This window comes from Cibotium barometz, chromosome 25, assembly GCF_041138505.1.
Source record: "Cibotium barometz isolate CiBa-2024 chromosome 25, ASM4113850v1, whole genome shotgun sequence".
NCBI lineage: Eukaryota > Viridiplantae > Streptophyta > Polypodiopsida > Cyatheales > Cibotiaceae > Cibotium > Cibotium barometz.
The window spans coordinates 49137621-49156121 of NC_141070.1; the positions used below are offsets into that span (position 1 = coordinate 49137621).

General features: G+C 42.6%; 1 protein-coding gene across 1 annotated transcript; it reads left to right on the forward strand.

Moving 5' to 3' along the window:
* The first annotated feature begins 368 nt into the window (after positions 1-368).
* LOC147624679 (uncharacterized) lies at positions 369-4566 on the forward strand. Its single transcript, XM_086820007.1, has 7 exons — positions 369-1166; positions 1541-1602; positions 2058-2125; positions 2240-2790; positions 3070-3140; positions 3317-3408; positions 3502-4566. Exons 1-7 carry the CDS (start codon positions 462-464, stop codon positions 4374-4376), a joined length of 2424 nt encoding a protein of 807 aa, XP_086676133.1. The 5' UTR covers positions 369-461; the 3' UTR covers positions 4377-4566.
* The last annotated feature ends 13935 nt before the right edge of the window (positions 4567-18501 follow it).

Below are 18501 nucleotides of genomic sequence, written 5' to 3' on the forward strand. Positions count from 1 at the left end.
AGAGAGTACTTAGTAAACATTGGAGGAGAGAGAGAGAGAGAGAGAGAGAGACTACTTAGTAGACATTCTAGGGGGAGAGAGAGACTACCTTAGTAAAACATTAGTGTCGCACATTAATGAAAGCCTAGTGAGCCTATCTACAACATTCTCGAGTGGTCCAACGTTAAGATTTAGAGGGCGAGGCTCCCACATGACGTTAATGAAGTACTCGGTACGATGTGTCCAACGTGGCACTAGGCCAGTCGTCAAACAAGTCGGACACTTCAGGGAGCCCTCAGCCGCCCACTGTCCTCTATTAATTTCTGAGCCGCCTTTAGTGCCGCTTCCCTGTTCCATTAATCTCACCCTTCTCTTGTGGTATGGCTGAATAAGCCTGAGCAGGTTTTGCTTGATCACTGATCCCTCGCCATATCTCAACTCTCTCTCTCTCTCTGCCTCTGTGTCTTCTTTGATCGCGCGACATGCGTATTAGAAAGCGCCGTGCAGCTATAACGGGACCGCCTCAGGTTCCTGCTGCGCCGACTTTCCCAGCTTCGACTCCACATGATCCTGCGCCTGCTTGCCTGTTATTACAAACTCCATCCCAACCCTTTCAGCTTGACCTAGAAGGTCGCCGCAGGGAGCATCAAGATATAAGCAAGCGATTGCGCGTGGATCATGAGAACCTCTCGAGAGGGGAAGATGATGATGTAGTCGGGTTTATTTATAAGGGTTCTCTGGAGGACAGAAAACGTGCTGCTTCAGTCGCCGCTGGACATATAGCAGAAGTATCGTGCTGGAGGGCGAGAACCATGGCTGCCGAAGGTCGGCAGCCGGATGAGGAATCTGATCCGTTGAGCACTGTAGTATCCGTTCCGTCGAGGCTCCTTCGGAGAGGCACAGCTGGTGATGATGACGATGATCATATAGCCAGGGATTGGAAATCGAAAAGCTGCACAGCCAATAATATTATTCTGCAAGGGCAACCTGAAGATGGGTCGAAGATGCTGCAGCAAAGCAAGGTGCGGGTGAAGAACATGCAGGGGGATCAGGACCGGCAGACCGGCGGTGCTCAAATTGCATGCGGAATCGCCCGCAAGGCGGCGAGGGAGGAGGTGCAGGAGGTGATCAGCGAGAGTTGGAGATGCGCAAGGCGGCCAGCTGCCTCTTCTCAATGTGCACCTCAGGTAAAGGTTCTGAATATACTCCCAAATCATGTTTAAGCTACGGGTCTAAACCGATAATCTGGTGTTAGCAGACGCTCATGGCACGACTTGCTTCTACCTTTCCTGACACTTTAGGCTATACCACCTTCTCCCTTCTACTTTTTCCAAGGCCTTACAACTGCAATTCCCGTTCTAGTCCATAGGACTAGCAGGGTTGGTACATTTCTTAAACTGTGAGTATTAGTTCCCTTCACCTGCTGACTGCACCACTAATCAGAGCTCTGTAGAACTCCCGTATTTATAAGGTTGTTTCATTCTGTTGTCTTGTGGTTGTGTTAAGTGTTTGACAGTTTGGAAGTGCTGTGTAGTGAACATGCTCATGGATTTGATCGCAGGTTCACATACCCACAACCTCAGGGGTAGCTCCACAACTCCAAAATAATCAGATATCTAACAGGTACTACTCTACCATGAACTCTCCGCTGGGCTTGCACAGACATGATCTGAATGTTATTATAAACCTTGCAAGATCAAGCTCAAAATATGCACTCATATAATCTAGGCATTTTAGCATTAATGCTTGATGTGACTCAAAATGAAAGGGTGAGTGGGAATGCTGATTTGCGAAAACGATACTGTTTATAAGCTCAGACCAGCCTACAGGTCTTGCATGCATGGTTAGTATCACTTTGTTGTTGTGGATCCTTCTTTTCATCATAGAAAGTATCCCTTTATAACTGTTTTGGATTTGTTGGTATTTGAGGGTAATATGGTTAGGTGAAAACATACTTGGACTCTGTGGTAGAACCAGTTTTCCTCTGATGTCATTTGATATTCTTCATTATTGTGACTTACAAACAGGTTATGCCTATGGTACTGATTTTTACAATATGGTGTGGTTCGTTCATGTAGCCTTCCATTCAAATGGGATCATACCATCCAACCTGCGCATCTGGGATGGCCCTGCCATGAGGACTCCGGTATTGAATTCATCTTTCCATCCAATTGTTTCAGAGGCCTGATTTATTATAAATGCATGATTCCTATTGAAGAAGTATGGAGATCTGATTGTTTCTGGCTGGGTTTGATTCCAGGTCAACCTTTACCAGGATCAGCTGGTGGGGGTATTCGTGGGGACTCCCATGGATTAGGTAGAAGGTTTAGTGAGAATGGAAGGGCGTATATCAAGTCCCCATCATGCAAACGGGGTAATGATATAGAGATGGGGATGCGCCAGCCGGAAGTGGGCATAGAGGAGAATGTTAGGAGCGACTGCATGGGGGGTATTAACATGGCACGCAATGAAGAGGATCTTAAGGAGGATGGAGGTGGCGGCAATGAGGAGGAACAGCAGCAGTGCGGGCGTAGGAGTGGGCGGGGGTGGCAGTGCAAGAACGTGCGGGCAGTGGGTGGCCAGACAATCTACTGTGATTACCACCGCCTCAAAATATTCCAGCATCATGCCACCTGGAATGCCCGGAACAAGCTCATGAAGAAGAAGAAGAGGAAGACAAGTAAAAAGATTGGATGCAGCAAGGAGCTTCACCAGAATATGGTCGACATCAATGTGCAGGAATCACCAAAAGCCGTGCATAAACGTCACATGGATAATAACATGGAGGCAGGTGGCTTGATAAGCTCTGAGGTATGCTCTACTTGTGCATCACCTGTTTGAAGTAGAATTTTCTGGTATATTAATTGTCTTGCTGAATTAGTATGATCACAACCCACCTCAATATTTTGTGGCCATATCTCACCACCATCTTCCAGGAGTATGAGAATTGGTCATTTCTTACTTGTTTTACATTTTGCAGCAGTACTTAATAATATAATCATACATCTGAAAGGGCCACAAGCATTTGTAAGTCTGCCCTCAAATTCTCTCACATCAATATGTTCTTATCTCGTATGGTATTTCTTGCAGGATGTTGATATCTTTGAAAGAGTTTTGCAAGCAGTTCGACGTGTGAGAAAGCAGCGAATGTCCATCATGCGGTGACTAACTAATCTTCAAAAGATAAATGAGTTTCCTGCAGTTAATTCAACAAGCACTTTAATTTATGGTTGTAGGTTTGCTGCAGCTATACACCGCATACATGCAGGTGACATGGTATATATGCCTTGAAAAAACATGGGGTGAATGATTCAACGTTCTATGTTGTTGTACATAGGTGTCACCCAACAGCTCGCACGACATTCTTACCCAACCTCATTGAAACTTTTGTACCTACTACTCGTCAAGCACATCAAAGGGAAGAATCAGGTGTATATAATCTCCAGTCGTGACCTTTTGATACTGCATTCTTTAGTGATATTATTAAGGAGTGGATCAACATAATTATGGTTTCTATTTCAGGCTCCCAAGGAGAACCTGGCTCAGACTTCAAAATGTGTAGGGTTCAAAATATTACATCCTCATGCGGGGTGGAGGGTCTCGAATATAATAGCCTCATGGTGGTGGATGGTGACAATAATGCTGCAAGCACTATGAACATAATTCATCGTGATGATGGTGATGGTGAAGGTGATGTGGACAATGATGCTACAGGTACTACGGGCATCACTCATCATGATAATGGTGATGATGATAAGAAGGGAGAGGAGGAGAGGTGCAGGCGGGTAGATGGGAGGGGGTGGCGGTGCAAGAACATGCGGGCAAAGGACGGGCAGAGCTCAATGTACTGCGAGCACCATCGTGCAAAGCTCAGGGAACACCATGAAAAGCGTTCTCTCATACGGAGCAGGGAGAGGAGGAGGGGAAGGAGCACATGTAAGCCGTCTCGAGGAGGAGGAGGAGGAGGAGGAGGAGCAGTGACTGCCGGTGCGGTTGTGAGCAACACAGCTAGTGTGCATCGTGAAGGTGGTGCGTATGATAATACTAGCAGAAAAAGCGAAGGCGGCGCAGAAGAAGATGAGCAGCAGCAGCGGCGGCGGTGCGGGCGGATGGACGGGAGGGGGTGGCAGTGCAAGCAGATGCGTGTGAAGGGCAGCATATACTGCGGCCACCATGGTGCGAAGGTGCGGGAAAACCATGCCACTTGGAAGGCCAGGAAGCTGCAGCTTCCCCCCAGCAAGAGCGAGAAGGGATGGGAAAGGGGAGGAGAAGATGAGTTTGAGAAAGTAGTGGGCATGTTAGCGATTAAGGGAGAGGCAGCAGCGGCCAGCAGGAGGCGGAGGTGTCGCAAGATGAGGTTGCTGCAAGACATCCAAGGCCACGATGGGTCAACGTAGGTTTAGCCTTTAGATTTGAAAATCTCCGTTGTATTTTCAAGACCGAACTGATACATTTTGGTTACAATTCCCTTCTTAGTGCTTTTGCTTCTTGGTTACTTTGAAGCATCGCCATCATTTTGATTTGATGGGATATTTTTCCCCTTTTTTGGGAACGCTGCTGATCTTGCAAATAGATATGGCCTTGGATAACTTATTACTTTTTGTGAGATAACAGCTTGCTGGTGCTTGGGTTTGTAACCGTCTTTGAGAAGAACGCTAGAAATAAACTCTCTCCACTTTGATTCTCCATAGATCTATCTATAATCTGTTTTTAAAGGCAAATCAAAGTACTTAAGTCGCCTCAATTAAAATGTTTGTTTATGTAATTGGCGCAAACCTAGTAAATATAGGTGCCAAATTGGCAAAGATAGACATCTCCTTGCTTTTGTTGGGTTTGGGCGGTTTGGTTCACTTTGGCTGGTTGTATTTTGTTCTTCTGTTTTTTGTGCGCTTGGTAATGCTCAATTGGCTGGTGTTAGCCTTCTTGACAGTAGGCTCAGGTAAAGGCAGTTAGTTCTGTTTGGTTTGTCTCCATGGCTGTCTAGAAATTTCTTTGTTGGTCGTGTAGGTCGATTGCTTGCAAATCTCTGTGGTGTATACAATGCACATTTTCTCTTTGCATGTCCATGATGGGAGAGAGACAGTCGTTGGATAGGGGCTCCGTGGAGAGACCCTAGACAAGAGCGTCCACCACTGGCATTACAGTCCCTCTCTTTCGTTCTCCGACATATCAATGATTGTGTGCGTGTGCCTATAATTGAAAAATCAGTCATCCATAGGTAAAATGTAGATCCACAGGGTAATGCTCGTTGTTCTCTAAGGGCATTGAAAAGCAAAGCCAAAAATATAGGTTTGATGGAAATACGTTGCCTGAATGGTTTTTTCGCATATTTTTGCAGATTTTCGATTTCTTTCTTTTCATATTGCTTCCATGCTTGTTTGTAGGTATATTCGAGTCCATGGGTGCACCTTTCAAGAGGAGACAAATGTCCAGAGTTTCAAAACCTGTGAAGCTCAAGGATTTTGAAGTTTCGGTTAGGTCAGTGTGGGAAGCAGTGATCTTGACGTTTTTATATGTAATTTTATAAAGAACGAGGGTAGCAAGCACCGGTTGCATTAGAGAAGGGTGGGACTATGAATCACTTGCATTGTCAAATGGTTGTGAAGTCTCGGGCATCTTTTGTGATTGCTATCGGCAAACACTGAAGTTGTACATGCATTGAGGCACATGCAAGCCAGATGGTGGCCTTGTTATGTTTCATGCTTTGCATCAAGTTAAGATGCATACCTTTGAGGGCATGTTGGGCTATCGCATGAAGGATATGCACAAATTACATTTCGGGGTTTTTGGGCACAATGTTTCTGTCGAATGAAATAAACCAAGGCAAAACTGTCTATGCACAGTATGATCAAGGTGATCTCAAGAATTGAGTTTGCTTGACACCTTTGAACATCTTTGAGAGGGCATTTGTTTTCATGGAGTCTAACTTCATTCCGAACAAAATGTTGGCAACCCTTGGAGTGACTCTCCTAAGAAGATGATACATAGCGGCAAGTTCTTCCCCTCTACCTCTTGGGTTGTTCCCCGCACGGGAAATGGCATGAGCTCAGCCAAGGCAAGAGTCGTCTGGAAGTGCATAAAGTGCTAGTGCTAATTTGTTCGATGTCCGCTGCGGCAAGGTTTTCTTCCAGAATAACTACATCAAAGGAGAGCATGCACATTACTTCCTACATGGATTACATCACAACGACCTGCAACAACTGACGATACGCAATGTCTTGCTATCGATCCATCCGACATGAAAGACCAAGAAGAGATGATTCAACAGTTTCTTCGTGTTGTAACATAAAAACATGAATATATTCCTGTTGCGCTTTGTCTAGATCTCACTTGTGACACAATTCTGTAAATTTGTAAATAATTTGATGGCTATATATTTTTGTAAATTTGTGTAAATTGTGGCGGTTGCCATGTTTATGCGATCTGAGTATGTAAAGGTCCTATGTTTTGATGTGCTGAAATGTTTTACAAAACATATAAAATTTCTTCTATATATTGATATAGTATTTCTCTTTGTTCAGAAAATGACTTTTTCATATCCAAAAAGCTAAGGTCCAAAACCTTAGTCATTCATTATTTAGTGCCCACTTGGCACTAATTAATGAATATGTCTATGGGTGGTTGCAAGATGAGGGTACACTCTCTCTAAAATCTAGACATTGACGCAATGAGCGAAACTCTTGGGTGGAGTATCTCGATTGTGATATCGCCATCAATAAAAACATGACATGTCCCTCCCAAAGCCAAAAGCCCTATATCTCGATCGGGATATCAATAACTGCCATGCCAACAGGCTTGAGAGGCAAGTCACCATCCATGTCACAAATACATGTCACTGCCACCTCGCTATCTTGATCGAGATATGTAGGCCACTCGGATCCACATTAATGCCATAGTGGATTCCCCTCGACTTGCCCACTCAGATGTACATTCAGCATATTCAGTGATGCAGTCCCCACCGTCCACGTATCTCGAACGAGATAGGGAAATATAATCTCGACCATTGATGTATCTCGATCGAGATATGGAGATGTGATCTCATCCGTTCATATATGTCGTTCGAGATATCAAGATGCAATCAAAGCCGTAGAAATAGCTTGATCGAGATACGTCCATATACTCTGACCTGTCTCCATTAAAATTGATTCCAAGATACGATTCCAAGATATGTAGTCGAATCGGGACTGTCCAACATATCTTGATCGAGGTACTCACTCAAAATTGAAGCCTTCCATCTATCTCGATCGAGATACCTATTTCAAATCGAAGTCGTCGATCACCACCAACCCTAAAATCAAACGAATATCGCGGCCGTTTGTTTCACTAAGTTCCCTAAAACCATGCATACATCTGAGGCGTTGATCTTGCAAATCCTAGAATGTATGCCACCGAACCTCGATCGAGATTATAAAACCGCAAAGTCTCCCCCCCCCTCATTCTCTGACGTCGTTTTCACTCTCCTTGCTCTCTTAGATTGAAGCACAATTAGTGGGTTTTGAATCCATCATTAATGTTGTTTTACAAATTAGTGCTACATTAGAATTTTCTTAGCACTAAGCATTGGACCTTTCACATTAGCCTTTCACATTGACCTACCCATTTGTGTTAGGCTTAGGGTCTAGCATGAAGCCACGTGAGGAGGGCCGCTCATCTATTGTGGACCTCATCGCAGAGATAGATCGTGAGTTAAGGGCTATCCCTAGGACTGCTAGAGACACACCGTCTACATTACATATCGTGTCGGACTTGGAGGCGATGCTCTCATCCCTTCGTAGCCTTCACGATATTGTTTATGTAGATGAGTGGATAGCACACCACCGCATTGCTCTTAGACCTTTTCCTTGATAGCCGTGGGATGCGTCCTAGGGCAGGGAAGCCCCTTACTATTTCGTGGTGTTTGCATCCTCGTATGGCGGCATATATTTATAGTGGATATGTTGCTGCATATGGGAGGATGCTAAACAACCGCCAGATTCCCATATACTTTGCAAAGCAGTTATATGCAGAGTTTGTCTTACGAGAGCAGGTGGACTACACTAGCTATCAGCTCGGTTGGCGATGCTAGTCAAGGTCGTCTCCAGGACAAGGGTAGACCGCCTCCACTAGCCCTTCGTGTAGTTGCTTCTACAGATTCTACGTTTGTACCCTTTTCTACTGTCAAGACACTAGGCGTCCAAGTGGGGACCACGAAGAGCATCCAGCACGTGGTGCGCCTGTTTTCACGATCGATACCAACATAAGTCGAGGTATTTATACATATTCATTGCTTCTTTAAGTTTTTCATAATCATTTGTTTACATGTTTATGTACTTTTTTATATTTTTAAAATGAGAGACCAACATTAAATAACCCTTACAAAATATTAAATTCTTGAGAAAAAGAATTATCATGATTTTTTTCCTAGTTTTTCCTAATTTTCTAGGGCCTCAAAATATGATAATTTTGAATTCCACCAAACCTATCTTATGGCATTCCAAACCTATATTTTTCCAAAAAAATAGCAATTTAATTTACCAAAATACCATTGATATTTTATAAATATCAAATTTTAAGATTTCTAAAATAATTTCTAGAATATTCCTAATTTTTCCTGATAATCCCATCGTTCATGAAATTTCCAATTTCGCCCGACAATTCTTAAATCCAATGAAAATTTACAATTTTATTGTATTTTTTAATTTTTTGGGTCAAAAAATATATTTTAAAGGAATTTGAATGGTCACGGGCGCCCGAATGGACACACCACATGCCAAACACCAACCCCACATTTTTCTAAAATTTAAAATAACCTTTGTCTAGTTCTCCACTAATTTTCAAGAATTTTTTAAAAATTTTAATTAACCGACGCATTTAGAATACGAACGGTCAAAAAATTTCGGAAGCCCAACAGTTTTTCCGGAATACGGAAAGCCAAAAGTTTCGGGAAAATGAAAAGACAAAAAAATCGGAACGTGAAAGGTCAAAAGTTTCAGGGATACGGAAGGTCAAAAAGTTTGTCCGGAATTCAGAAAGCCAAAAGGTTCATTAGGAACTCAATGGAGTCTTCTTGGGCCCTTTAATTTGGACGTTTAGTGAAATGCTTAAAATGCTAATCCATCTTTGACCAAGCCTAGAAGCCTAGTCCTAAAAGCATATATTTGATTTTTCACAAAAACAAAAAAAAATAAAAAAAAGGAGATATTCCTAGATCTGGCCACCTAGGTGACTTTAAAGCTTTGTAATGGGCTGTCAGTCAGTAATCATAGCCTGCAGCAACCTTTTCGAACTCCAAACATTCCAAAAATTCGTCACTTTCTTCCCCCCTTTTTTGTGTGTACACCAGATCTCTTTCTCTCTCTAAATCTTCTCTCTAAAACGCCCTGCACTCCTTCTCCATGGAAAAAAGCGTCTTTCTCTACTCCAAAAGCCATAGCTAACAGATCTGTACTCCTAAATGAGCCTTCTCTCTCCAAACCCACAGTAGTAGCCATGGCTTGCAGGGAAGAAGCTTACCATGAGCATTCTCTCTACAGTACTTGGTCCTCTCTCCATAGCTAGCAGGTCTGTACTCCTAAATGAGCCTTCTCTCTCCAAACCCACAGTAGTAGCCATGGCTTGCAAGGAAGAAGCTTACCAGGAGCATTCTTTCTACAATACTTTGTTCTCCCTCCAAACCCACAGTTGTAGCACAGAAGAACCTTTTCATGAAGTATTCTCTCTCTATATTGCTTAGCAGCCATAGCTTGCACTAAAGAAGCTTCCCATGATGCATTATCTCCTTTGCATTTTCATCTCACCATTGCCAACCCTCTCTATGTTTCTTTGGCTCCCTTTCTGGCTTCTTTCTCTATCCACAATGCAGCTCTAGAGAAGCAACCCTCATCTCCATTCTTCCCATTATTTTTTGATACCATATCCTGCTCCTTCCACTCCTATTCAACCCAAGCTTACAAGCCTACTTTCTTGTAGATGGCACTACAAGACATCACCAATAAGCCTTCTAAGATCCGCCTTCAGGTTGATTTGGAGACAGAATACGCAACCCTACGCAGTAGGCATGTTGCACCCAATATTTCATACGATCAGCTTCGAATGCAAGGAGCAAAGGCCATTGATCTTTGGATTGATGGAAATCTTTATCCACCAGATCCAATATCTGGTGCCCCTCCACCATTCAAAAGCATTACAAGTTTTCTTATGTTTGTTGGTGATGGTTTCAATGGGCTTCTTGGCTATTGTAGGAGATTACACATGTTGTGGCTAGATGAGGCAGCTGAAAAGAGGCAAACACAATTTGTCTTCGACCAGCTTCAAGCGGCATCGACTAAGCAGATCAATGGTTTGATGCAGAGGAATAAAGAGCTCTCAGAGGAGCTGGAGGTGCAGAAGAATAATCTAGCGGATCGTGTGCGCACAATAAATCAATTTACCGATAATTATGTTCGTCTTCAACACTCCACTCGTAATCTTCGGCGTCGTGTTCACCATTTCACTCATCTTCCCATGGGATATCACGCAAGGCAAAGAAAACGTAAAGCTGTTGGGTTGCTTTCAAAGACAGCAGGCGCATGCAAGAGGCGTAAACAAACAACCAGGTAAAAATTTTTGTAGGAATTATAGCAGCTTTGAGAAGCAATTAATGAATAAAGCATCTCTCATGGTTGACCATTGTGATTGTAGGGCTTGTGCAACAGCTATACTAGGATGTAACAACGCTGAGGACAATGTTAATGCCTCCCTTCTTCAGCATGTCCTTCAGGAGAAGGATATTATGGAAATGATAACAGGTTCTGGTAATGATAAGCTGCGGGAGACCCTTCGTCAACATTTCTTGAAGGAAATCAAAGAAATTGTCACCCCCAAAGAGATGCTTGATATACGTGACTCAGCAGGTATTAGCCAGAAAGGTTACAGAGCAATGTACAGGTCAATCACTTTAGGGTTGCGAGCAAAGGGAGTTACGCAATCCTTGCTTCCAACACTTTATAGCTTACAGATGGCAAAGAAGTGTGCTAATGGTGATATTGCATCCATGTTCGAGGGTGGGTACAAGTGGGTGGAGGATATTATGCCAATGCCAACAATCAAACCCTTTCAATACAATGCATATAACAATGTCTACATCGACATGGAAGTGCTACAAAAAGCAATGATTCAGTACTATGGCCTCACACTTGAAGAGACAGGTGGAAATGCCGTGTTTGTCTTGAAGCTGGATGAATGTCAAGTGGTTAAAGGTCAAAGACTGGAGCGTGTTAGTTTAACCTTGATGAGCCGAGCACTTAGAGGAAGGCCTTTAGAGACCCAAGAGTTGGATGCAACTGAAGACAGCAACAATAGGGGTCAAGGGCATAAGCAAGACTACTACGGCATTCAATCAGAGAAGAACATCTGGTGGCAAGCAGCATGGGTCCTCCCAAAAGAGAACCATGATACCTTGAGGTGGTATTTTGAACGGTCTGGCATTCAACATGTCGTCTCTTGTCAGGTCAATGGTCAGAAGCTTGATGTTCCCGGAATAGGCTGCTTTAACGTTGAATGGCACTTGGGTGGCGATCTAAAAACCTTAAAGTGTATGTTGGGTTGTAAAACAGGTGCGAATACTATATTCTCATGTGTTTACTGTTGTCATTCCAAGACAGCAGTAGACTCAAGAGTAAAAGGGAAACAACCTAGCAAAGGCAAAAGTCAAAAACAGGTGGGTGCAAAAAAAGCAATCGTTTTTGATGCTGAACAGAGGAAAGGATCAAAGGTATGGCATAATGGCATATTAAGTTGTGACCAGAGCAAGCCACCTAGTCGTGACCAGGAGGACAATGCTTGGAACCCAATCTTGGAAATTCCACTATGTCAAGTGCATGTGTGCACATTACATGCAAGACTGAGGATTTTGGATAAGCTATTGATGCTCCACATAAACTATGTCTGGAACATGGAGCCCGAAGATCGACGAGAAGAGTCAATACGTGCACTAGAGGGTGTACTTTCCTCTATGGGATTACATGCTGGAGCAGTGGTCTTGACAAAGGACAGAAAATCAAACCCTACACAAGACAACCCTAATAAAATTTGCATGGGTGGATCAAAGGCAAGACACTTGCTATCAAACCACTTGGGTTCTCATAGCCACACTGACTTTGAAATTTGGAAGAAGATATGTGATGTCACAACATATTGAGGAAATGATGCCAGGCTTGGCCTAAAACGTGCACATGTATGGGAGGTGTGTAATAAAATGGTCGATCTTCTAGAGCGACCTCACCTGGATGACCATGGTATTGAGGCACTTAAACAAGCCACTTGTAGATTCACAGAAGAAATGGTCGAGGCCTGGGAGAAACACACATTACTCACTACATGGTAATGTTGTATTTATTGTGTCCTTGTAGTATGTTCTTCATACTGTTTGTTGACTTTTTGTAATTTTCTATGCAGCATATATTGTATGCACATGGGCCATACTTTCTCGATAGATATGGCTCTTTAGCACTTTGGAGCAATCAAGGCATGGAGAAATCACATTACCAAGCAAAGGCCGTGTATTTTAAGGGCACTCGCCATGGTGGTGGCAAAGTCAAGAGTAATGCACTCCATGAAATGTTCAACTGGTTCTATCGCGTTCTGGTTGGCAAAAAAAGGCAGAAAAGTCGCGGTAATTTGTCTCTTAGGCGTCAAATAATGAAAACTGTTAATGCAAGAAGAACTGAAGGATACAACAGATCAAATGCTAGGGAGAGACTACGGCAGTGGGTAGCAAGCAAGCGTCGGTGTGGTTCCTCATGGGCTTAAACTCTCTGATTATAATCTTTTTGTGTTTTTAAATTTTCTAAAAGTTTTAAAAAATTATATTTATAGACATATTTAAGTCATTTTTCATTTATAGAAACCACATTTCAATTTCTTCTTTGTGCTCTACTCTCTCTTGCCCTCCCACTATCTCTTGCACTCGTAAATACCTAGGCCATGCCAGAAGAACAGGAGCAAGACTTGCGGTTTTTCGATCAACTCGGCCCACTACCTGCTACAGCAAAAAGGACAAGTCTACCCATCGTAACAGAGCAAGAGGCAAAGGAGATGAGAGAAGAAGAGCGCAGGAAGGAGGCTGAAGAGGCACAACGCAGGAAGGAAGCTGAAGAAGCAGGGCCTAGTAGAGAAGCAGAAGAAGAACGGCGTCGAAAAGAAGCCGAGGAAGGTCAAGGGCAGCCACCGGAGATTGTTATTGAGGCCGACACCCTAGAACAGCTAGAGGTTATCTTACAGAACAGGGAGGTCGAGCTCTTGTCCTACGGCATCACGAAAGATACCATTGACAAAGAGTTTGCTCTTGTGAGGGCAGCTTGGGAGACAGAAATGCAAAAGAGACAGCAGCCCAAAGAGGACGCAAGGAGGGCAAGCCAAGCACAGCCACAGGCAGCCACAACATCCAGGCGGCCAGTCAAGAAGTGTGGTAAAAGAATGGAGGGCAAGTTTCGGGACCAACAAGAAGAGGAAGAGCGTGCACAAAAGAAAAAGAAGTTCAGGTCTGAACGACCACCGTGGGAGAATCAAAGACCACCACCGCCTCCACCAGTAACAAAGAAGAAGAGAAAATGGAGGCCAGGGACAGTCGTGCTACGAGAGATTAGGAAATATCAGAAAAGCACAGATCTTCTCATCCCCAAGGCACCATTCTCTCGACTGGTGAGAGAAACAATGGAAAAATATTCTGACAGGGTTGACCGCATACAGAGCACAGCTCTTGAAGCTCTTCAAGAAGCTGCTGAAGATATTGTAGTTTCTGTTTTTGAAGACTCAGTGCTGGCTATGGTACATGCCAAGAGAGTTACTTTGAAGCCTGTAGATATGTCCCTAGCCCTACGTCTACGTTTAGAGCGTAGCCTTCTACCTCAATAGGCTAACCCATTTTGTAATTCTCCCTACAATTTTTTGTAATGTTCCCAGATTCCTTTGTAGCTTTTTCACACATTAATGAAAACTTTGTGAGTTGTGTTACATTCTTTGTTGAGTCCATTTTTTTTGTATGCTCAGTGCCAATGAACATTTGATTTAAAAATTATAAAAGCACTATACACACAGGACAAAACACGCACAAACACACACACACACAAATATATATATATACACACACAAACATACACACACACATATATATACATATACAAATATATATACATATGCACATATATATATATATATATATGTACACACACACACACATATATATGAATATTTATATATACAAAAAATGTAGATCCTATAAAGTCAACTAGAGAAACTTATAGAGTGCCTTATGAGCCTCAAGGCAAAAAAAACAAAAAAAAAAAAAAGAAAATGCCATGTGCGCTACGGCGCGTTAATCTCTAGTTTGACCAGGTCAAAATGGAGATTAACGCGCCGTAGCGCACATAGCATTTTCTTTATTTTTTTTGATATATATGGTCTGGTGACCATATAAATGCACCTAGAGACCCTTATAGAGTGCCTTTTGAGCCTCAAGGTCAAAAAAATAAAAAAAATAAAAAAAATTTACCATGTGCGCTACGGCGCGTTAATCGGCACTTTGACCAGGTCAAAATGCCGATTTACGCGCCGTAGCGCACATGGTATTTTTTTTATTTTTTTTTGATATCAAACGGTCTGGTGAGGCTCATAAGACACTTTAGGTGCCCTAACAGCCCTAAAATCTTATATATTTATATAAAATATTATATATATGTATATATATCTGATAATAGCCTTAAAATCTTATACACACACACATATACACACACACATATATACACACACATATATATATATGTATATATATACATATATGTACATATATATATACATATATGTGAGTGTGTTTACATCTATAAATACAATATTTTTTCATACCGCTCTAACCCAATCTCGATTACTTTTTTTAATCATGATCACAATTTAAAAAAATCCTAAACAATTTTTCCTATGAACACATGAACAAAATCTTAAAATTGCGAGGCTTGAAATGGTATATCACAAGTACGCCAGGAAAAATCACAACTTACAATGCACAACAAAAAAATTTTATTAAACTTGGAAGAGAAGTTTGCATTACATCTTTTTAATAAGCTCTTGGAAGAGCTCAGGAGAGAGAGTTCTAGAGGCTGGTTTCTGGCCTAAGCTTTGGAATACATCACTCGGCTCATTGATTCCTTGAGCCTGAGAAAGGGCACAATGGCCTAGAACTGAGCCGGGATGGTTGCCCGTGAAGCAATACAAGGCAGCTTCCCTAGCTACCAAAATACATTTATTTATGTTCGAGGCTAGGGGGTTCTCTGACAAGACAGCACTAAGTGCTTTACATTTTAGGAGCTCGGCATAGGCGATCTCTGCATATTCTAAATGAAAAACCCGCACTATGTCGGCCCTCAGGGCAGGTATGTAGTGCCAAAGGGATGCATCTCGACCCTCTGACTTTGGCCGCGTTCCTCCTACGCGCATAGCAAACTTGTCCACTTCAAAAGCAGTCTGTCAACATGTCAATATAGAAGTTAGGAAGCGTGAAATGATACAAAAAATAATTTGCTTTACAACTAAGAAGTAAGGACATACCTCAGTTGCCTCGTCACTTGCAACTAGTTGCTCATTCGTCAGGTTTATGCTTCCTTGGTCTTGAGCATCGCCAGCAACCAAGGGCATGTGTGGTTCAAAGGCAGCTACGCTCTCATAGAATTGCACTTCATTCTTTATTTCGACGAGCGCTTTGGCCACTACAACTTTCAAGGTACTGCTACCAATATCATATGCAAGCGCTTTTGTGAGGTTGTCATCTTCAAAAGAAATTTTTACTTTTCCTTTGTCTTGACCCCCAGCATTCACGGCAATAATAGAAAGTGCCTCATCCTCACGTAACCCGAGTGTCTTGGCAATGTCATCCAAAAACAAAAACTCTTTCCCATCAATAATGATTGGATGCAGATTGATGATAACAAGGTCTGGGACCTCCTCGAGTACTTCATCGCCCTCTAGAACTAGGTCCGGAACCTCCTCGGGGACATTATCTTGTAGAGCCACCAATGCCATTGAGGCCTCCCATTGTTCTGTAACATTCTCTTCCTCAGCATGGGCCTCTTGGACCTGCTCCATTAGCTTTACTTTGCCCTTTTCTTTTTCCTTGCCACTTTCTTTCGCCACACCCTCTTGTAACAGAAGGACCAAAACCATGTCCCAGCTTAGGAAAGAAGTGCCGATGTTGCCCATCTGTAGTTCCAGGAGTAAGTCTTCCTCCTCATTTCTGTAGTCCTTTTCTGTGAGGGATTTTAAAAACCTGGATAGGCGAAATCTAAAATTCTTCTCTTCCCTGAATATGTACCTGATGAGGTCAACTGGAACCCATAAGCCCTCATCACCCTCAAACATGATGGAGTACGTGCTGACGTGTTCATCCATATACTGAATGACATCTGTAAAAGCATCCGCGTGTAGATGCATTGTTGCACGTACATCAATTGCCCCCTCAAACATAGGGACGATCTCATCAACCCTATGAAGTAACTCAAGCTTTCCTAGCTGTGCAATAAGTGCATCAAGTAGAGGTGCCATGCTATGAGTGATTGGAGGAAATAGAGAGTGTGCAATACAGAAAGGTGTGCGAAATTGAGAGCAAGTGTTAGGAGAGAACGATAATTGTCAATTGATGTAAATGAGTAAAGTATCGTTTATATATGGGCGACCTTGTTATAAAATTTTTAAAAACTTTTAAAATTTGTAAGTACCAAAAAATTTTAAAAAATGGTATGCGAAAGCAAGAACGTATCCTTCCATCGCAAGGTCATTTCCAATTTACTAGTGGCTCACGCCACAGATGCTTCTGTGACCAACCTTACACTATCACAAAAAAATAAAACTGCACAAGACAATTGAAAAACCTTAATAAGACAGTGAGGCAAAAAAATTGAAATTGTATTTACTTCAATTCAAGATTACATATCCAGTGGTTATCTGATAGCTACACAGCCAGGGAAAGTAATTTCTCTACAAAGAAAAGATCGTTCCTGCCTTTTGCGCACTACTCTACCATTGATTATCAAAGCAAAATCACCACTGAGTGAGAATCGAAGAACTAAGTAGTCACGTAAGTTGGCAAGGGACCAGTCATCATTCACAGTAACATCTTCTACATCCCCACCTTGCATGGATATATGTAGCACACCCTGTTCTGTAGAGGTTGTGTCGGAGTCTAACGCCTCCCATTCTCCATTTGTAAGCTTCCATCGCCTGTAAGGAAACGCAATGGACAACTGTTGCTTAGCAATATGATAGCGCATCACAACCTTCTCAACAATTACTCCGCATCTGATGGTGTCTCCATTGTGTTGAACAACTTTTTTATCCCATGCAGGTGATAAGAAACAAGTCAGAGCTCTCTCCCCCTTTGCAATCCATAAAGTTGGGGTACGATGTGTGTCACTTGTACGGAACAGGTACACAAAGAGGTGTAGAGGTATGAAGCAGGTTATGGTTGCTTTGTGAGATCCATATGTGCACTTCATAGCATTTTGCACCTTGCTTTCGATCTGCAAACAAGCCATGGCCACTGAAGCATTGTCTGGAATTGGCCATTCAATAGATGTGAGAGTTGGCGTAGGTTTTGGAACTAATTTTCCAGTACCATTTGCTGTCGTGGGAACCACATATGTATCCTCATAGAAGAAGATGTTTCGTGCAAGAAGTTGTGCAGCTGGACACCCTCCAAAGATTAAACTACCAAGCTCCACATGGTATGCTTCAAAGGTTCCTGAAATTGCCTCCATAGGCTCCCATTCACTATAGTTTGAGGGAAAAATATCTACGCACAGGAACCCAAGAACAATCAACGCAGTGCTCAGTATACCATTATTAGCACACAATTGATTTAAAAACAAGAATATAAAGTGGTGAAATAACTTACAATTTGCAGGAAATCGTTGACGTTGGTCATGGTCTGCTAGTTTCAGCTCTGTTGCCTTGTAAACATGTTGGACCTTAGCTAGCTTTTTTCCATCACGATTTTGTTTGAGCTCCAATATCCGCCCTTTCCAATGGTGACTTTGTATATCAACGTATCGCTTTGACACCTTGTGGCTTCCTCTTGTACTAGGCTGCATCGTAATCCAGTTCCACTTCTCGTACTGTTTGATGTTCCAGTGCCCATCCTCATCTTGACCACTGCTACAAGAGAGAGATTGAATACTGATCGGAGGCCTTCGAGCTCTAGAAGAAGACATCAGATGTATATATTAGAGAGATTATAAACCTTGATGGCAAAGAAAAATAGAATGGTGAGAAAAAAACTTAGACTAGGGAGATGTAAAAAAGAGAAGGAGTTGTAGAGCAAGTTCCAAGGGCTTGGCTGTGCTATTACTGCACTTTGAAAGAGGATATTGGAGGGGATGAGAGGAGACAATGAGTAAGATTATGAGAGCCAAAGCATTTGCAACTCAAGCTTCCATAGCTTGGCTCCATTGTTACACTCTGTAAAAGGAGGTTGGACAAGGTAGAAGGATGTAAGTGAGGATCAAACTTCCCTAGCTTCTG

What these genes read in the sequence shown, in the direction of transcription:
- LOC147624679 (XM_086820007.1), top strand. Translation starts at nt 462, where the DNA reads ATGCGTATTAGAAAGCGCCGTGCAGCTATAACGGGACCGCCTCAGGTT. An exon ending in CTTCTCAATGTGCACCTCAG is followed by an intron (nt 1,167 to 1,540) that starts GTAAAGGTTCTG and finishes ATTTGATCGCAG; the next exon opens with GTTCACATACCCACAACCTC. An exon ending in GCCCTGCCATGAGGACTCCG is followed by an intron (nt 2,126 to 2,239) that starts GTATTGAATTCA and finishes GTTTGATTCCAG; the next exon opens with GTCAACCTTTACCAGGATCA.